Source organism: Bombina bombina, chromosome 7 (genome assembly GCF_027579735.1).
Source record: "Bombina bombina isolate aBomBom1 chromosome 7, aBomBom1.pri, whole genome shotgun sequence".
NCBI lineage: Eukaryota > Metazoa > Chordata > Amphibia > Anura > Bombinatoridae > Bombina > Bombina bombina.
This window is the reverse complement of record NC_069505.1, coordinates 420699412-420721658: the sequence shown is the minus strand read 5'-3', so window position 1 is coordinate 420721658 and position 22247 is coordinate 420699412. Positions and strand designations below refer to the sequence as shown.

Sequence of the window (22247 nt, the reverse complement as noted above, 5' to 3'; positions counted from 1 at the left end):
AGTACAAACAAAAATTCCATCATCCAGTTATTTTTGTATGCATGAAAAAAAGTGAAATAAATATTTTATTTTATTTTAAATTTAAGCTAAAATGTATTAGTCAATATCGGTTGTGTGCGTCCTACTTATGATTATAGATATTATAGAAACTTTCTGTTAATGCGCATTGGGTTATAGGCACTTCTGCGCATGAAGCATCAGTAGGAAGTACCTATAGACTAATGCGTATTTGTGAGAATTGCACAGCAGATACTGGTATATTACTATTCCATTTAAACTGCTTTTACAGTTATTTTTATGGGGGGGGGGGGGGTGCCTACATATTTAAATGCTGCTCTTTATTATGGATCAAGAAACGTTGCTCTTTTAAGATAGAAAGAGGCTTTTAAATATCATAAATAGGTATTCATTTCTATTATTTCTGTTTTTGTTAGAGACTACAGTGATCTCTGGCAGCCAATGGGTAGAAATCTAATAAAACTGAGCAGTAATTTTATTGCTATCTACCTAATCATTATGGTGGACCCCTGCAATAGAGATAAACACATAATAATTCAAGGACTTAATAAATATCTGGATCAGAACAATGTTTTCAAGAATTTTACTCATCATCATTTTTCCAAATGTAAGTGGCGGCCTCTAATACCGTTAGTAATGACAACACTTCTCAGTACGCGAATGGACCTGTCTCAGACATCAGCGCACTGGATTTAAAAAAGAAAACCTTGTGTATTTTAAAGAACTTAATTCTAAGACTTTAGAGAGGTGTAAAAGGCGACATTAACAGTCAGAGTTTCTACGGCTAATTTGTCTGATGTTTTAGCCATAAATGATAAAAAGGAAACTGATACATTTTAGCGCTTGCAGAATGGTGAAAACGACACATCCCAGAACTGTGCGGCGACTCGCGTGTAAGATTAGGTATCGTGTAACTATTTTTGGCTACATATTACAAAACCTTTAAAGGGAGAGCCTAGGCAAAATTAAACTTTTGTGATTCAGATAGAGCAGCGATTTTAAGCAACTTTCTAATTTCTAATTCTCTTGCTATCTTTATTTGAAAAAGCAAGAATGCAAGCATAGGAGCTGGCCCATTTTTTTGTTCAGCACCTGTGTAGCGCTTTCTGATTGGTGTCTAAATGTAGCCACCAATCAGCAAGCACTACCCAGATGCTGAACCAAAAATGGGCGGGCTCGTAAGCATAAATTCAAATAAAGATGTCAAGAGAACAAAGAAAAATGGAACATCGGAGTAAATTAGAAAGGTGCTTAAAATTGCTGCTCTTTCTGAATCATGAAAGTTTAATTTTGACTAGACTGTCCCTTTAAAAGCCATTTCTACTGAACATTTAATATTGGCATTTGTAGACAAGAATACAATTTCCTTTTTATCTGTTTTATAGGGAAATATTTTTTTTTCCTATGATGCCAGTCAGCCCCCAGTCAGTCAGCCCTCAGTCAGTCAGTCAGTCAGCCAGCCAGTCAGCCCCCAGTCAGTCAGCCCTCAGTCAGTCAGCCCCCAGTCAGTCAGTCAGCCCTCAGTCAGTCAGCCCCCAGTCAGTCAGTCAGCCCTCAGTCACTCAGCCCTCAGTCAGTCAGTCAGCCCTCAGTCACTCAGCCCTCAGTCAGTCAGCCCCCAGTCAGTCAGTCAGCCCTCAGTAAGTCAGTCAGCCCCCAGTCAGTCAGTCAGCCCCCAGTCAGTCAGCCCCCAGTCAGTCAGTCAGCCCAGCTCTCTCTTTATATATATATATAGGAATGCTCATTTATATTGACTAATTTCATAACATTTGAGACAATTTCGAGGCTAATTCTTGTTCTCTGATGCTGTGTTTTCTGTTACATTTTGCAACAGGACCCACAGATTCTATTAGGAGTTTGCTGATGTGACTAGAGAAGGCTTCACTCACCTCATCCTTAAAGGGACGTTAAAGGGATAGGAAACTCAAAGTTAAACTATCACGATTCAGATATAGCATGTCATTTTAAGACACTTTTAAATTCATTTATATTTTCAAATGTACTTTGCTCTCTTTATATCCCTTGTTGAAAAATAATGCGCACACTCGTGGGAGCCTGCACACGTGTCTTTTGTGATTGCCTAACGAGATGTGTTCAGCTCGCTGCCAGTAGTGCTATGCTGTTCATTCAGCAAAGGATAACAAGAGAATGAAGCAAATTTGATAATGGAAGTAAATTGGAAAGTTGTTTTAAATTGTATGTTCTATCCAAATCCTGATTTTTTATTTTTTTTTAGTTTCCTGTCCTTTTAAACATTTCAGAATATTAATATAAAATGTTTAACTGTATGTAGTAAAACATCTTTGCAATATATTTTATATTATATATTGTGGGCTTCCCAAATTCCTGTTAAAAATAGAAGTGCAGACACAGCTGTATTCTACACAGTCATTGGTTGCACACTCTAGTAAGCCATTTATAACTGTCGCCAACTGGCCTCAGCAGAAAAAGAAACTTAAGTTACAATATGGCCGCGCCCACTTCTCTATATTTTTTCAATATTTAAAAAAACCAATGTAATCTTAAAAAATACATGTATATATTATTCTCAGGCTAATATTTGCTATAAATACAGTATCCTATCAATGATTTATTTAATGTTTAAAGTCCCTTTAAATGGATCATAGAAAATGCCTCCAACTGCTAAAAACTCTCTTTTTCCTTTAAATATATGAACAGCGGAGTAAATAAAATATGAGTTCAGGGAGTCTGTATTTGTACGTCCTGTCTTCCTATTCTCTACCTCCTCTTCATATAGGGGATAAGCCGTCGACAAGGATTATGCGTAATGAGATTCAAATCAGTCTTCTGCTTTATTAGAGCTTTTTAAGCTGTTTATGCAACAGACCAAAACAAAGAGGTTTAACACAGACAGTAAGTTATTTGCACGTCAATACCCAGAATCCTTGTCTGCAGGAATAGTCTGTGTATGAGTTGACACAATGGGAAATTTAAAGGTATAATCAAGATGCGTGGGAGAGATGTACAAGAGTCACTAAATGTTCCAGAATGCACTGGGAAAACGTCTTTATAATAGACAACCCAGCCATTTTAAATGGACCATGTTGCCTGGTAACCTCTAACTATTACTAATAAGCCAGGATCAATATCTCTAGTAATAAGAGAGAAAACCTGGTAAATTTGTAAATAATCCTAAAATAACAAATACAAATAGACACAAATAAGCAAAAAATATTCACAGACATAAAAATAAAAATAGAGAAACTTCCCTGAACCCATCTCATAAAAAAATAATCAAAGGCTTTGTTTTCCTTTCACTGCCAGTGGGGCCAGCAACTAACTGGGAACCAATACGTTCCTGGCCTCTCTAGCAGTCAAAGGGCCTTAGGGGAGGCTTCAGTAATCCTGGGACTGGTAGCCCTGTGTGCCAGCCTCAAAGGCATCTGTAGGAGGCTGCTGGTAACCGGCAGAAGGATCTAAGTCATCATTGCTGGCATAAGGAGGATAAGGAGGACCTTGATCCTGGCTCGGGTCCATGTAGTCCTGAGAGAATAGCGCAGAGTCGGAGCCCAGGCGGTAGCGTTGGAAGGCCAGCACAGCTTGTCCAGCCTTTGTGTATTGGGATGGGAAGGTGAAGGGTTAACGCAGGATGGTGATACGGGTCGGCCAACAGAAAGCAAGAGAAAGACGGAAACAAAGAAGGACAGACAACCATCACCATGGTTAGTAGTTGTTAATACAGCACTCGCCACCAAAGGCTTTTTACCTGAAATGGAAACGTCCCATGTCATTGTCCCATTTCCTTAACCCCCCAGAAGCCTCACCTACAGGAGAAATGTTCAGGCATCTTATTCCATTAAAAGACACAAAATGACAAGCTGAAGCTCATGGCATAATTCTATTAACTGTGTCTCCAATATCTCCAGTTCCTATGTCAATCTACGCCAGGGCTGGAAAAAGCCACAGCACCGGGTCATGATGGTGACCTTGCATCTAAATGTGAGAGCCCTTAAAGGGACACTGAACCCAATTTTTTTCTTTTGTGATTCAGATAGAGCAGCAATTTTAAGCAACTTTCTAATTTACTCCTATTATCACATTTTCTTCATTCTCTTGGTATCTTTATTTGAAAAGCAAGAATGTAAGTTTAGATGCCGGCCCATTTTTGGTGAACAACCTGGGTTGTTCTTGCTGATTGGTGGATAAACTCCCCCACCAATAAACAAGTGCTGTCTAGGGTGCTGAACCACAAAAATGGCTTAAATGCCTTCTTTTTCAAACAAAAATAGCAAGAGAATGAAGAAACATTGATAATAGGAGTAAATGAGAAAGTTGCTTAAAATTGCATGGTCTATCTGAATCACAAAAGAAAAAATGTGGGTTCAGTGTCCCTTTAATGTCCCTACGTACTGCTTGTAGTCCTGTTTATTCTGGGTACCCACACCCTGCCTATGCAATGCCTGGAGAGTACTAATCCCAGTATGCCCCATGGCCAGAGGAGATTGTGTATACACCATTACTACAGTTATTAGAGTTCAGGGAAGAAGAGTTCATGACTAGGGGTACTAGTGGCATTTGTTAGATTAGTGAGAGCAAGAATCTTAGGAGGATCCGAGGAGAAAGAATACGCAAACCAAAAATGTGAACACAACAGATCTGCAGGGAACCAATTAATTTAACGTGATAATAATGCTTAACCCTTTCGTGACAGGGTTAAAGTGCCTACATCGGAACAACTGTTCCGATGTAGACAAATTGAAACTACGCGATCGTGCATACGATCGCAAGATTTCAATTATTGGATCGCATCTGGGGGGCGTCCCTACAATCCTAGGAACGCCCTCCAGACCGCGATTAAATCCCTGAAGCACAGAAGGCTTCAGGACAGCCGTTAGTTATGACGTTCCATTCCGTCATAACGGCTTTAAAGCCCAGTCTAATTATGACGGAATGGAACGGCATAACGGCTTTAAAAGGTTAACAACCATAAGCATGTAACATGTAATGTTTATCATCAGTTTTTAGATTTTGATTATTGTTCTAAATGTATTTTTATTATATTTTATACGGCATTTGTTGTTGTTATTATGGCTATTTCTTATTTCTGCATTACGCTAAGATAAAAAGACCAAGAGATTATACATTTTGTCTTTTTTTGGACTAGCACCTATAATTCAGACACATTTGTCTATCCCTGTTCTACGCAGCCAATTCACTGAAGCTCTCCTGTCTCTACAATGTTTAGTGAAATAGGAACTGGTGAAGCTGGAGAGACCTCCTTGTCAATTTTACCTATTGAGGGCCAGATTACAAGTGTTGTGCTGTTTCACGCAAGCGATATTGGGTTCATCGCGGCTGTTTGCGCATGTCGGAAGGAGAGCTGGTATTACAAGTTGAAAGTAAATGTAAACACTTGAGCACAATCACGATTTACGCTAGAAAGATTACCGTGACCTCAGAGCTCTGGTTAGCTGTTACGCAAGACAAAAATGTGTCACAAAACACATCAAAAATACATTGAATTGTATATTTATGTGTGTGTACATATGTATTTACATGTATTTACAGACATATATACACATATAAACATAAATACTTACGTACACATATGCAGTCAAGTAGATGAAAACATGTAAAAACATATTTATGCAACATTCATATTTATTAAAGTGTTATACTGAGTATTTACTGTAAATATTTCACATTCCAATGTTCTTCACATAGCAGAATATGTTCTTTGTATTTTTAAATGGATTTTCCTATATATACACCTGTATATATCTGCACCTATATATAATCTTCTACATATAGGAATAGATATTTATTTTACCAAAAGAACATCATATACACACGCATATATACTGTATATATATATATATATATAAATATATATATAAAAGCGTATTTACAAATAAATAGAACATATTCTGCTATGTGAAGAACATTGGAAAGAGAAATATTTATATTTTCATGTCGAGTTAGCGCACTTCAGAATATGCGATCGGAACTTTTTACTTTCAACTTGTAACACGCATGCTTACCGATGCACACAAAAAGCTCACTTCTAGTGCAGTTAATGCACAAGTGTGAGCACAAAATACCGCTCCACTCGTAATCTATTTCTGAGTTAGGTTGATTCCAGCTGCAACGTTGCGCATTCGCTTCAGTTCTGGTAATTTGAGCTGTGTTTTTTAAGCCATTGCTACTAATGCAGGCTATGGGGCAGTTGACAATCTCTGAGGGACCTCCCATTTCAGGTATTAAAAAACAACAACAAAAACTAAACAAATCTCTGTAAAGTAGAACATTTTAAAAATACAGCTTTGTTGATCGGACTTTATTTTATTTCAAGACATTAATATCATTTAACATTAGTCAACTGTTTGCCATAAAATGGAAGGCACGTCAATGACCTTTGAGATGAATATGGTGCTTCTGTAATACTACTGGGGTGACATAATGCTACAGGTGTTATTAATGAATAATGTTACACTAGTGTGAGTTTTGTGCAAAAACAAACAGTTGTGATGAAAATATACAGACAAAACATGTAAGGCGCTGCAAATGATCAGACTGGCGTTTATCTCATTGCATAGAAATTGGCACATGTTAACTATACAGCTCAAGGAAGAAGGTGCACTTGCAGGCCTGAACACCTCAAAATATTGGCACAGGGAAAAGCAAAGTGTGGCACATACAGGATTAAGAATTATAAGGAGAGCTGTGAAAAAACATCTTGTGTTAATTTTAAGTTAAGGAAAAGATTGAGGGGTTGGGGGGAAAAGACTGCTGTATTCCTCTTGGAAGGTAATATCCTTCAGATGTTGCAGCCTCAGTACTGCTAGGAAACCCTGTGGGATGGATAATGTTATTAGATAAAATACCCCAGGGCTCAATCCAATAATGATGGCAACACACAGTAGACAGGCTGAAGGATCCCACTTCCGACACCATACAAAACTCAACGGTGACACTAATAATGATACAGACACCACACTAAGTGTTTAGATGAATACGGCTGCTAGACCAACATGTATAATCCAAAGGGTAAAAAACAAGGATACTCTACTCACCCATGTGAAAATGGAGAAGAATGAAAAAGTGATGGCAGCACGAGCAGCATCTGCACCTTCATTCAACGGATTGTCCTCTAGTTTAGAAGCCTGCCACTGGTTGGCCAGGAAGCAGAAACCAACAAACCAAAAGAAGGCCCATGCAGCTAAAACAAGAAGAGAATATAAAAGGGATGGAATAACTGTATAAAAAGAGTAGCAGCAACAGATTGGGGGGCGGGGGGTGACTGCCTAAACTGAACATACAAAGATATAAACATGAATGTTCACAATAGACATCAGGAAAAAAAGTGAGTGCAAGTGACAAATGGAGTCAGACGGTTGGGTTAAAGGTTGATAGGACAAACATAAAGTGTAGCAGTGTGTGCTCACCTGACACACCAATGTCAGACAGCACTGTTTTCTTGCGGTCCTTGACACTGCTTATCTGAGGAAAGTGGATGTCCAAAGCCAGATACGCCAAGCAGGTGAGGAACGCCAACACCCCTACAGACACACCGTAAGTACATGCACTGCGGTTCCTGTTAAAGATGCAGTGCTCCTCTTCCTCATTTGAGCGATTAACATACCCTTCATTGACTATGCAGCCGAATACCACTATGGAAAAAACCTGTAGCAAGAGAAGAAAGAAAGATGTTACCTGAAACTGTATTTAAAATGATGTTACAACAAAACATGATAAAGTAAATGTTTGATGTGTTTAAAGAACTCCATGCCAGGGTCCTTTATAATGAATCTATTCTGCATTATTCATTTTAAAATCAGCTTTTTACCAGTTTATCTATACAGAAGGGGGAACAGGTCGTTGCTTATAGCAGGTGGTGCGTGGGATTTGGAGTTTTTACAGATGTTAGACAAAATGTGAAGAAAGCACGTCGAGCAGGGGTAGGATTCACTGGCCTTGTGGCAAGTTTTGCTGTAAAATGTAGAAGAATACCGTAACAGTATAAACAGAGGTTGATTTTAATAAGCATATAAAAGTCATGTTTTTTCTGCCGCTAGAATAAAGGCATTTTACGCTGTGTTATAGATTTTTATTTTTTGGTTTTTAAATGGATGTTCCTGTTCTGAATAAAAGTTTTGTTTTTATGTTTGTGGGGTGTTTCACTGTCCACCACCAGAGGGAGCTATCATTTGTCAGTGAGTAAGCTGTCTGTTTGGATGAGTTGTGCACATGCATGCACTTCCTGTTAGTTTAAAAACAGTTTTACCTTTTTTATACACCAAAATATTTTAACATTAATAGAGCTCTTTCTGCAACATAGGGCCACCTCATACGGGAAGAAGCAAATGATAAGGTAGAAATTGCATACATCAGAGGTGTGTACTGGGAAACAGCAGCCCAGGCACAGGCATGGGGAGGGTTTTGTACCATATGTGCGGTCTGGTGAACTCGAAATTAGACCAGCATATTTACTTTTCTTTTTATATTTCAACATTCAATACATTTTATATATTGAGCTAAATAAAGATTAATATTATCCAAAAAGTTGTCTCTTTGAACAGAGAAGCCTGATCAATATGTGGAAACACTTTAAGGGGCACTAAGCGTATAGCTTTTGTGCAATGTACATAACCATCGCAGTACACACTGTATATTACACATCACACAAAGGACTTCTGTTTACATTGTGTTTTTCTGTAACTTTTCAGATCAACTATGTAATACATGCAGTGTTTAATATACATTGGAATGGGTGATAGAGTGTTCTCCCCAAGACTTCCTTAATGGATGCACCACCCAGCTTATTTTATTGACCACCTTGCTAATATTTAAGCCAATATGTATATTAAGCTAAAATGAGCTAATAACAGAATTTATGTTTACCTGATAAATTTCTTTCTCCAACGGTGTGTCCGGTCCACGGCGTCATCCTTACTTGTGGGATATTCTCTTCCCCAACAGGAAATGGCAAAGAGCCCAGCAAGGCTGGTCACATGATCCCTCCTAGGCTCCGCCTACCCCAGTCATTCGACCGACGTTAAGGAGGAATATTTGCATAGGAGAAACCATATGGTACCGTGGTGACTGTAGTTAAAGAAAATAAATTATCAGACCTGATTAAAAAACCAGGGCGGGCCGTGGACCGGACACACCGTTGGAGAAAGAAATTTATCAGGTAAACATAAATTCTGTTTTCTCCAACATAGGTGTGTCCGGTCCACGGCGTCATCCTTACTTGTGGGAACCAATACCAAAGCTTTAGGACACGGATGAAGGGAGGGAGCAAATCAGGTCACCTAAATGGAAGGCACCACGGCTTGCAAAACCTTTCTCCCAAAAATAGCCTCAGAAGAAGCAAAAGTATCAAACTTGTAAAATTTGGTAAAAGTGTGCAGTGAAGACCAAGTCGCTGCCCTACATATCTGATCAACAGAAGCCTCGTTCTTGAAGGCCCATGTGGAAGCCACAGCCCTAGTGGAATGAGCTGTGATTCTTTCGGGAGGCTGCCGTCCGGCAGTCTCGTAAGCCAATCTGATGATGCTTTTAATCCAAAAAGAGAGAGGTAGAAGTTGCTTTTTGACCTCTCCTTTTACCTGAATAAACAACAAACAAGGAAGATGTTTGTCTAAAATCCTTTGTAGCATCTAAATAGAATTTTAGAGCGCGAACAACATCCAAATTGTGCAACAAACGTTCCTTCTTTGAAACTGGTTTTGGACACAGAGAAGGTACGATAATCTCCTGGTTAATGTTTTTGTTAGAAACAACTTTTGGAAGAAAACCAGGTTTAGTACGTAAAACCACCTTATCTGCATGGAACACCAGATAAGGAGGAGAACACTGCAGAGCAGATAATTCTGAGACTCTTCTAGCAGAAGAAATCGCAACTAAAAACAAAACTTTCCAAGATAATAACTTAATATCAACGGAATGTAAGGGTTCAAACGGAACCCCCTGAAGAACTGAAAGAACTAAATTGAGACTCCAAGGAGGAGTCAAAGGTTTGTAAACAGGCTTGATTCTAACCAGAGCCTGAACAAAGGCTTGAACATCTGGCACAGCTGCCAGCTTTTTGTGAAGTAATACCGACAAGGCAGAAATCTGTCCCTTTAGGGAACTAGCAGATAATCCTTTTTCCAATCCTTCTTGAAGGAAGGATAGAATCCTAGGAATCTTAACCTTGTCCCAAGGGAATCCTTTAGATTCACACCAACAGATATATTTTTTCCAAATTTTGTGGTAAATCTTTCTAGTTACAGGCTTTCTGGCCTGAACAAGAGTATCGATAACAGAATCTGAGAATCCTCGCTTCGATAAAATCAAGCGTTCAATCTCCAAGCAGTCAGCTGGAGTGAAACCAGATTCGGATGTTCGAACGGACCCTGAACAAGAAGGTCTCGTCTCAAAGGTAGCTTCCAAGGTGGAGCCGATGACATATTCACCAGATCTGCATACCAAGTCCTGCGTGGCCACGCAGGAGCTATCAAGATCACCGACGCCCTCTCCTGATTGATCCTGGCTACCAGCCTGGGGATGAGAGGAAATGGCGGTAACACATAAGCTAGTTTGAAGGTCCAAGGTGCTACTAGTGCATCCACTAGAGCCGCCTTGGGATCCCTGGATCTGGCCCCGTAGCAAGGAACTTTGAAGTTCTGACGAGAAGCCATCAGATCCATGTCTGGAATGCCCCACAGGTGAGTGATTTGGGCAAAGATTTCCGGATGGAGTTCCCACTCCCCCGGATGCAATGTCTGACGACTCAGAAAATCCGCTTCCCAATTTTCCACTCCTGGGATGTGGATAGCAGACAGGTGGCAGGAGTGAGACTCCGCCCATAGAATGATTTTGGTCACTTCTTCCATCGCTAGGGAACTCCTTGTTCCCCCCTGATGGTTGATGTACGCAACAGTTGTCATGTTGTCTGATTGAAACCGTATGAACTTGGTCCTCGCTAGCCGAGGCCAGGCCTTGAGAGCATTGAATATCGCTCTCAGTTCCAGAATATTTATCGGTAGAAGAGATTCTTCCCGAGACCAAAGACCCTGAGCTTTCAGGGATCCCCAGACCGCGCCCCAGCCCATCAGACTGGCGTCGGTCGTGACAATGACCCACTCTGGTCTGCGGAACGTCATCCCTTGAGACAGATTGTCCAGGGACAGCCACCAACGGAGTGAGTCTCTGGTCCTCTGATTTACTTGTATCTTCGGAGACAAGTCTGTATAGTCCCCATTCCACTGACTGAGCATGCACAGTTGTAATGGTCTTAGATGAATGCGCGCAAAAGGAACTATGTCCATCGCCGCTACCATCAACCCGATCACTTCCATGCACTGAGCTATGGAAGGAAGAGGAACGGAATGAAGTATCCGACAAGAGTCTAGAAGTTTTGTTTTTCTGGCCTCTGTTAGAAAGATCCTCATTTCTAAAGAGTCTATAATTGTTCCCAAGAAGGGAACCCTTGTTGACGGGGATAGAGAACTCTTTTCCACGTTCACTTTCCAGCCGTGAGATCTGAGAAAGGCCAGGACAATGTCCGTGTGAGCCTTTGCTTGAGGAAGGGACGACGCTTGAATCAGAATGTCGTCCAGGTAAGGTACTACTGCAATGCCCCTTGGTCTTAGCACCGCTAGAAGGGAGCCTAGTACCTTTGTGAAAATCCTTGGAGCAGTGGCTAATCCGAAAGGAAGCGCCACGAACTGGTAATGTTTGTCCAGGAATGCAAACCTTAGGAACCGATGATGTTCCTTGTGGATAGGAATATGTAGATACGCATCCTTTAAATCCACCGTGGTCATGAATTGACCCTCCTGGATGGAAGGAAGAATAGTTCGAATGGTTTCCATCTTGAAAGATGGAACCTTGAGAAACTTGTTTAAGATCTTGAGATCTAAGATTGGTCTGAACGTTCCCTCTTTTTTGGGAACTATGAACAGATTGGAGTAGAACCCCATCCCTTGTTCTCTTAGTGGAACAGGATGAATCACTCCCATTGTTAACAGGTCTTCTACACAATGTAAGAACGCCTGTCTTTTTATGTGGTCTGAAGACAACTGAGACCTGTGGAACCTCCCCCTTGGGGGAAGTCCCTTGAATTCCAGAAGATAACCCTGGGAGACTATTTCTAGCGCCCAAGGATCCAGAACATCTCTTGCCCAAGCCTGAGCGAAGAGAGAGAGTCTGCCCCCCACCAGATCCGGTCCCGGATCGGGGGCCAATATTTCATGCTGTCTTGGTAGCAGTGGCAGGCTTCTTGGCCTGCTTTCCCTTGTTCCAGCCTTGCATTGGTCTCCAAGCTGGCTTGGCTTGAGAAGTATTACCCTCTTGCTTAGAGGACGTAGCACTTTGGGCTGGTCCGTTTTTACGAAAGGGACGAAAATTGGGTCTATTTTTCGCCTTGAAAGGCCGATCCTGAGGAAGGGCGTGGCCCTTACCCCCAGTGATATCCGAGATAATCTCTTTCAAGTCAGGGCCAAACAGCGTTTTCCCCTTGAAAGGAATGTTTAGTAGCTTGTTCTTGGAAGACGCGTCAGCCGACCAAGATTTCAACCAAAGCGCTCTGCGCGCCACAATAGCAAACCCAGAATTCTTAGCCGCTAACCTAGCCAATTGCAAAGTGGCGTCTAGGGTGAAAGAATTAGCCAATTTGAGAGCATTGATTCTGTCCATAATCTCCTCATAAGGAGGAGAATCACTATCGAGCGCCTTTATCAGTTCATCAAACCAGAAACATGCGGCTGTAGTGACAGGGACAATGCATGAAATTGGTTGTAGAAGGTAACCCTGCTGAACAAACATCTTTTTAAGCAAACCTTCTAATTTTTTATCCATAGGATCTTTGAAAGCACAACTATCCTCTATGGGTATAGTGGTGCGTTTGTTTAAAGTAGAAACCGCTCCCTCGACCTTGGGGACTGTCTGCCATAAGTCCTTTCTGGGGTCGACCATAGGAAACAATTTTTTAAATATGGGGGGAGGGACGAAAGGAATACCGGGCCTTTCCCATTCTTTATTAACAATGTCCGCCACCCGCTTGGGTATAGGAAAAGCTTCTGGGAGCTCCGGCACCTCTAGGAACTTGTCCATTTTACATAGTTTCTCTGGGATGACCAACTTTTCACAATCATCCAGAGTGGATAATACCTCCTTAAGCAGAATGCGGAGATGTTCCAACTTAAATTTAAATGCAATTACATCAGGTTCAGCCTGTTGAGAAATGTTCCCTGAATCAGTAATTTCTCCCTCAGACAAAACCTCCCTGGCCCCCTCAGATAGGGTTAGGGGCCCTTCAGAGATATTAATATCAGCGTCGTCATGCTCTTCAGTAACTAAAACAGAGCAGCCACGCTTACGCTGACAAGGGTTCATTTTGGCTAAAATGTTTTTGACAGAATTATCCATTACAGCCGTTAATTGTTGCATAGTAAGCAGTATTGGCGCGCTAGATGTACTAGGGGCCTCCTGAGTGGGCAAGACTCGTGTAGACGAAGGAGGGAATGATGCAGTACCATGCTTACTCCCCTCACTTGAGGAATCATCTTGGGCATCATTGTCATTATCACATAAATCACATTTATTTAAATGAACAGGAATTCTGGCTTCCCCACATTCAGAACACAGTCTATCTGGTAGTTCAGACATGTTAAACAGGCATAAACTTGATAATAAAGTACAAAAAACGTTTTAAAATAAAACCGTTACTGTCACTTTAAATTTTAAACTGAACACACTTTATTACTGCAATTGCGAAAAAACATGAAGGAATTGTACAAAATTCACCAAATTTTCACCACAGTGTCTTAAAGCCTTAAAAGTATTGCACACCAAATTTGGAAGCTTTAACCCTTAAAATAACGGAACCGGAGCCGTTTTAACACTTTAACCCCTTTACAGTCCCTGGTATCTGCTTTGCTGAGACCCAACCAAGCCCAAAGGGGAATACGATACCAAATGACGCCTTCAGAAAGTCTTTTCTAAGTATCAGAGCTCCTCTCACATGCGACTGCATGCCATGCCTCTCAAAAACAAGTGCGCCACACCGGCGCGAAAATGAGGCTCTGCTTATGCTTTGGGAAAGCCCCAGAGAAATAAGGTGTCTAATACAGTGCCTGCCGATATTATAATATCAATAAACCCAGATAAAATGATTCCTCAAAGCTAAATATGTTTTAAAACTGAATCGATTTAGCCCAGAAAAGTCTACAATCTTAATAAGCCCTGTGAAGCCCTTATTTACCATCGTAATAAACATGGCTTACCGGATCCCATAGGGAAAAAATGACAGCTTCCAGCATTACATCGTCTTGTTAGAATGTGTCATACCTCAAGCAGCAAGAGACTGCACACTGTTCCCCCAACTGAAGTTAATTGCTCTCAACAGTCCTGTGTGGAACAGCCATGGATTTTAGTTACGGTGCTAAAATCATTTTCCTCATACAAACAGAAATCTTCATCTCTTTTCTGTTTCTGAGTAAATAGTACATACCAGCACTATTTTAAAATAACAAACTCTTGATTGAATAATAAAAACTACAGTTAAACACTAAAAAACTCTAAGCCATCTCCGTGGAGATGTTGCCTGTACAACGGCAAAGAGAATGACTGGGGTAGGCGGAGCCTAGGAGGGATCATGTGACCAGCCTTGCTGGGCTCTTTGCCATTTCCTGTTGGGGAAGAGAATATCCCACAAGTAAGGATGACGCCGTGGACCGGACACACCTATGTTGGAGAAATTAACATTTTCCAATGCCTATTGAACAGATTATCATAAAATTATTTAAAAATATGCAATTTAATTTCATAGAACAAGCAATTATGCTATTGTTCGTTCCCAGGTTGAGCGCTTCTCTCTTTTTATTTATGCAAATAATGACACTTGGGGAAGTCTTTCTAAGTGTGATGCGGGAATCCAGACGTGGACCCGTTGCTCAGTGTGCCTAGAGGGATATGGCTGCACCTCACTGACGAGGCCCACAATAGGCCGAAACGTACGTCTGGGGTTTTGCCGTTTCTCTCGTTCAGAGAGGGATTGCCTGGTATTTCGGGCTGGACTGTACTGTGAAGTCAGGATCAGACTGATATGCTTCCGGAAAGTTCTTCTCTGTGAAAGGCACACGTTGAGCAAAAAGAGGCTGCTTCTTGGGTGGTAACTAGCCATAGAACAAGCTATTATGCTATTGTTCGTTCCCAGGTTGAGCGCTTCTCTCTTTTTTATTTATGCAATTAATTTGTGCCTTGAATAGCTGAAATCTTTATAATTTTACATAGTATTACACTGCCCCAACCCGGCTGACATTTTCTGTGGAGAACACTGATACATTTAGTGTCCCTTTAAGAAAGGGGTTGATAAAATTACACCAGTCTTGTAATCCAGCCATAATATTATGCAGCCGCTTGCACATTTTTTTTTAGCAGCCAGACAAGAGTATTTGAGCAATATTTGTAGAATAAGCAAAAATATAGTTCACAGAAGTCAGATTTTATAGGACTGTTGCTCCCTGGCACCTGGTGTTTGTAGATTAAAAGGGACATTTCCATACAAACACTGCTTGCCCTAATTCACAGTGTGTCCTTTGTGCACTCATATCGATTTAGCAGAGCAATGGCCCCCAGGCACAATGACACTGTACAGACCCAGGGAGCATAAATCATATATGATGAAGCTGGAATACTGAGCAAAATACTGGTTGGATTTCATTAGTCATCATGACGCTATTTGTTGAGTCTTTAATGAAGACTCCTGGGTTTGGATCACACATGAATATAGACAGACTACATATGTCCGGCAGCTGTGATCTGCATCATGTTTTGTGTCACCATATTGTTTAAATCACCTCTCATATCCTCTGGCAGAACACCTGTTACACGAGCGTATCCAGAAGTCTCTGTACTCAATGGTAAAACATTTATTCATCACGCAGCGCTGTCTACTAAATAGTACGTGCTTATATTACACAAAGACAACTCCTATTTGTATTAAACTGATCATATTTGCCATTTTAATCAACAATTACAGCTGTTTGTTCACAGCACGCCTGTCAATCACTGGCTACTGAGCATGTGCAGTGAGTGCAGGAGTTTGCATGAAACTTCTACTCATGAGCAATGGTCAGAGCAATGCATAAACCTACACCAGTGTGCCTGATTTACCAACACAAAACAACAACAACATGAGAACCAAGGTGTTTTCTTTCATGATTCAGACAGAGCAAACACTTTTATCAAAGTTTGCAACTGACTTCTAGTATATTTACTTCATTCTCTTAGTGTGATTTATTTACAGCAGGTAGGTAAGCTGAGGAGCACGCATGTGTCTGGTGCACAATTCAGAAGCAGTTTTGCAAGAATACGTTTAACAATGTTATACATATGCAAGAACACTAGATGGCAGCAGCGTTTACTGGTATAAAGAGCTGAAGAAATCTACATGCAGTTTACCAACCTGAAGATATAAACTTATAGAGCAGGTCATTTTAAGACACTTTTAGAATCGCTTCTATTTTCAAATGTGCTTTGTTCTATTGGTTTCCATAGCTGAAAAACATAATTTATGTAAGAACTTACCTGATAAATTCATTTCTTTCATATTAGCAAGAGTCCATGAGCTAGTGACGTATGGGATATACATTCCTACCAGGAGGGGCAAAGTTTCCCAAACCTCAAAATGCCTATAAATACACCCCTCACCACACCCACAATTCAGTTTAACGAATAGCCAAGAAGTGGGGTGATAAAAAAGTGCGAAAGCATATAAAATAAGGAATTGGAATAATTGTGCTTTATACAAAATCATAACCACCACAAAAAAAGGGCGGGCCTCATGGACTCTTGCTAATATGAAAGAAATGAATTTATCAGGTAAGTTCTTACATAAATTATGTTTTCTTTCATGTAATTAGCAAGAGTCCATGAGCTAGTGACGTATGGGATAATGACTACCCAAGATGTGGATCTTTCCACACAAGAGTCACTAGAGAGGGAGGGATAAAATAAAGACAGCCAATTCCTGCTGAAAATAATCCACACCCAAAATAAAGTTTAACGAAAAACATAAGCAGAAGATTCAAACTGAAACCGCTGCCTGAAGTACTTTTCTACCAAAAACTGCTTCAGAAGAAGAAAATACATCAAAATGGTAGAATTTAGTAAAAGTATGCAAAGAGGACCAAGTTGCTGCTTTGCAGATCTGGTCAACCGAAGCTTCATTCCTAAACGCCCAGGAAGTAGAAACTGACCTAGTAGAATGAGCTGTAATTCTCTGAGGCGGAGTTTTACCCGACTCAACATAGGCAAGATGAATTAAAGATTTCAACCAAGATGCCAAAGAAATGGCAGAAGCTTTCTGGCCTTTTCTAGAACCGGAAAAGATAACAAATAGACTAGAAGTCTTACGAAAAGATTTCGTAGCTTCAACATAATATTTCAAAACTCTAACAACATCCAAAGAATGCAACGATTTCTCCTAAGAATTCTTAGGATTAGGACATAATGAAGGAACCACAATTTCTCTACTAATGTTGTTGGAATTCACAACTTTAGGTAAAAATTCAAAAGAAGTTCGCAACACTGCCTTATCCTGATGAAAAATCAGAAAAGGAGACTCACAAGAAAGAGCAGATAATTCAGAAACTCTTCTGGCAGAAGAGATGGCCAAAAGGAACAAAACTTTCCAAGAAAGTAATTTAATGTCCAATGAATGCATAGGTTCAAACGGAGGAGCTTGAAGAGCTCCCAGAACCAAATTCAAACTCCAAGGAGGAGAAATTGACTTAATGACAGGTTTTATACGAACCAAAGCTTGTACAAAACAATGAATATCAGGAAGAATAGCAATCTTTCTGTGAAAAAGAACAGAAAGAGCAGAGATTTGTCCTTTCAAAGAACTTGCGGACAAACCCTTATCTAAACCATCCTGAAGGAACTGTAAAATTCTCGGTATTCTAAAAGAATGCCAGGAAAAATGATGAGAAAGACACCAAGAAATATAAGTCTTCCAGACTCTATAATATATCTCTCGAGATACAGATTTACGAGCCTGTAACATAGTATTAATCACAGAGTCAGAGAAACCTCTTTGACCAAGAATCAAGCGTTCAATCTCCATACCTTTAAATTTAAGGATTTCAGATCCTGATGGAAAAAAGGACCTTGTGACAGAAGGTCTGGTCTTAACGGAAGAGTCCACGGTTGGCAAGAGGCCATCCGGACAAGATCCGCATACCAAAACCTGTGAGGCCATGCCGGAGCTACCAGCAGAACAAACGAGCATTCCTTCAGAATCTTGGAGATTACTCTTGGAAGAAGAACTAGAGGCGGAAAGATATAGGCAGGATGATACTTCCAAGGAAGTGATAATGCATCCACTGCCTCCGCCTGAGGATCCCGGGATCTGGACAGATACCTGGGAAGTTTCTTGTTTAGATGGGACGCCATCAGATCTATTTCTGGAAGTTCCCACATTGAACAATCTGAAGAAATACCTCTGGGTGAAGAGACCATTCGCCCGGATGCAACGTTTGGCGACTGAGATAATCCGCTTCCCAATTGTCTACACCTGGGATATGAACCGCAGAGATTAGACAGGAGCTGGATTCCGCCCAAACCAAAATTCGAGATACTTCTTTCATAGCCAGAGAACTGTGAGTCCCTCCTTGATGATTGATGTATGCCACAGTTGTGACATTGTCTGTCTGAAAACAAATGAACGATTCTCTCTTCAGAAGAGGCCAAAACTGAAGAGCTCTGAAAATTGCACGGAGTTCCAAAATATTGATCGGTAATCTCACCTCCTGAGATTCCCAAACTCCTTGTGCCGTCAGAGATCCCCACACAGCTCCCCAACCTGTGAGACTTGCATCTGTTGAAATTACAGTCCAGGTCGGAAGCACAAAAGAAGCCCCCTGAATTAAACGATGGTGATCTGTCCACCATGTTAGAGAGTGTCGAACAATCGGTTTTAAAGATATTAATTGAGATATCTTCGTGTAATCCTTGCACCATTGCTTCAGCATACAGAGCTGAAGAGGTCGCATGTGAAAACGAGCAAAGGGGATCGCGTCCGATGCAGCAGTCATAAGACCTAGAATTTCCATGCATAAGGCTACCGAAGGGAATGATTGTGACTGAAGGTTTCGACAAGCTGTAATCAACTTTAGACGTCTCTTGTCTGTTAAAGACAGAGTCATGGACACTGAATCCATCTGGAAACCCAGAAAGGTTACCCTTGTCTGAGGAATCAAAGAACTTTTTGGTAAATTGATCCTCCAACCATGATCTTGAAGAAACAACACAAGTCGATTCGTATGAGATTCTGCTAAATGTAAAGACTGAGCAAGTACCAAGATATCGTCCAAATAAGGAAATACCACAATACCCTGTTCTCTGATTACAGACAGCAGGGCACCGAGAACCTTTGTAAAAATTCTTGGAGCTGTAGCTAGGCCAAACGGCAGAGCCACAAACTGGTAATGCTTGTCCAGAAACGAGAATCTCAGGAACTGATAATGATCTGGATGAATCGGAATATGCAGATATGCATCCTGTAAATCTATTGTGGACATATAATTCCCTTGCTGAACAAAAGGTAAGATAGTCCTTACAGTTACCATCTTGAACGTTGGTATCCTTACATAACGATTCAATATTTTTAGATCCAGAACTGGTCTGAAAGAATTCTCCTTCTTTGGTACAATGAAGAGATTTGAATAAAACCCCATCCCCTGTTCCGGAACTGGAACTGGCATAATTACTCCAGCCAACTCTAGATCTGAAACACATTTCAGAAATGCTTGAGCTTTTACTGGATTTACTGGGACACGGGAAAGAAAAAATCTCTTTGCAGGAGGTCTTAACTTGAAACCAATTCTGTACCCTTCTGAAACAATGCTCTGAATCCAAAGATTGTGAACAGAATTGATCCAAATTTCCTTGAAAAAACGTAACCTGCCCCCTACCAGCTGAGCTGGAATGAGGGCCGCACCTTCATGTGGACTTAGAAGCAGGCTTTGCCTTTCTAGCTGGCTTGGATTTATTCCAGACTGGAGATGGTTTCCAAACTGAAACTGCTCCTGAGGATGAAGGATCAGGCTTTTGTTCTTTGTTGAAACGAAAGGAACGAAAACGATTATTAGCCCTGTTTTTACCCTTAGATTTTTTATCCTGTGGTAAAAAAGTTCCTTTCCCACCAGTAACAGTTGAAATAATGGAATCCAACTGAGAACCAAATAATTTGTTACCCTGGAAAGAAATGGAAAGTAAAGTTGATTTAGAAGCCATATCAGCATTCCAAGTTTTAAGCCATAAAGCTCTTCTAGCTAAAATAGCTAGAGACATAAACCTGACATCAACTCTGATAATATCAAAAATGGCATCACAGATAAAATTATTAGCATGCTGAAGAAGAATAATAATATCATGAGAATCACGATGTGTTACTTGTTGCGCTAAAGTTTCCAACCAAAAAGTTGAAGCTGCAGCAACATCAGCCAAAGATATAGCAGGTCTAAGAAGATTACCTGAACACAGATAAGCTTTTCTTAGAAAGGACTCAATTTTCCTATCTAGAGGATCCTTAAACGAAGTACCATCTGACGTAGGAATAGTAGTACGTTTAGCAAGGGTAGAAATAGCCCCATCAACTTTAGGGATCTTGTCCCAAAATTCTAATCTGTCAGACGGCACAGGATATAATTGCTTAAAACGTTTAGAAGGAGTAAATGAATTACCCAAATTATCCCATTCTTTGGAAATTACTGCAGAAATAGCATTAGGAACAGGAAAAACTTCTGGAATAACCACAGGAGCTTTAAATACCTTATCTAAACGTTTAGAATTAGTATCAAGAGGACCAGAATCCTCTATTTCTAAAGCAATTAGTACTTCTTTAAGTAAAGAACGAATAAATTCCATTTTAAATAAATATGAAGATTTATCAGCATCAACCTCTGAGACAGAATCCTCTGAACCAGAGGAATCATCAGAATCAGAATGATGATGTTCATTTAAAAATTCATCTGTAGGGAGAGAAGTTTTAAAAGATTTTTTACGTTTACTAGAAGGAGAAATAACAGACATAGCCTTCTTTATGGATTCAGAAACAAAATCTCTTATATTATCAGGAACATTCTGCACCTTAGATGTTGAAGGAACTGCACCAGGCAATGGTACTTTACTAAAGGAAATATTATCTGCTTTAACAAGTTTGTCATGACAATCAATACAAACAACAGCTGGAGGAATAGCTACCAAAAGTTTACAGCAGATACACTTAGCTTTGGTAGATTCAGCACTTGACAGCGATTTTCCTGTAGTATCTTCTGACTCAGATGCAACGTGAGACATCTTGCAATATGTAAGAGAAAAAACAACATATATATAAAGCAAAATTGATCAAATTCCTTAAATGACAGTTTCAGGAATGGGAAAAAATGCCAAAGAACAAGCTTCTAGCAACCAGAAGCAATAAAAAATGAGACTTAAATAATGTGGAGACAAAAGTGACGCCCATATTTTTTCGCGCCAAATAAGACGCCCACATTATTTGGCGCCTAAATGCTTTTTGGCGCCAAAAATGACGCAACATCCGGAACGCCGACATTTTTGGCGCAAAATAACGTCAAAAAATGACGCAACTTCCGGCGACACGTATGACGCCGGAAACGGAAATAGAATTTTTGCGCCAAAAAAGTCCGCGCCAAGAATGACGCAATAAAATGAAGCATTTTCAGCCCCCGCGAGCCTAACAGCCCACAGGGAAAAGTCAAATTTTAAGGTAAGAAAAATGTATTATCCCAAATATGAAACTGACTGTCTGAAAATAAGGAAAGTTGAACATTCTGAGTCAAGGCAAATAAATGTTTGAATACATATATTTAGAACTTTATAAACAAAGTGCCCAACCATAGCTAGGAGTGTCACAGAAAATAAGACTTACTTACCCCAGGACACTCATCTACATATAGCAGATAGCCAAACCAGTACTGAAACGAGAATCAGCAGAGGTAATGGTATATATAAGAGTATATCGTCGATCTGAAAAGGGAGGTAAGAGATGAATCTCTACGACCGATAACAGAGAACCTATGAAATAGACCCCTCAGAAGGAGATCACTGCATTCAAATAGGCAATACTCTCCTCACATCCCTCTGACATTCACTGCACGCTGAGAGGAAAACCGGGCTCCAACTTGCTGCGGAGCGCATATCAACGTAGAATCTAGCACAAACTTACTTCACCACCTCCATCGGAGGCAAAG

General features: G+C 40.4%; 1 protein-coding gene across 2 annotated transcripts in view; it reads right to left on the bottom strand.

Moving 5' to 3' along the window:
* The window catches only part of SYNGR1 (synaptogyrin 1), an 88636-nt gene that overhangs the window by 3733 nt on the left and 62656 nt on the right, over positions 1–22247 (bottom strand). Inside the window, exons 2-4 of one of the 2 annotated variants that reach the window (XM_053721275.1) lie at positions 7425–7662; positions 7053–7198; positions 1–3588 (exon numbers count right to left, since the gene is read on the bottom strand). The exon at positions 1–3588 is cut by the window's left edge and continues 3733 nt beyond it. In XM_053721275.1, the coding sequence (XP_053577250.1) occupies positions 3376–3588; positions 7053–7198; positions 7425–7662 (597 nt within the window). In that variant the 3' untranslated portion in view covers positions 1–3375. Of the gene's footprint in view, positions 3589–6301; positions 6831–7052; positions 7199–7424; positions 7663–22247 lie in introns of those variants that run through there. The other variant, XM_053721276.1, reaches the window with a different exon arrangement.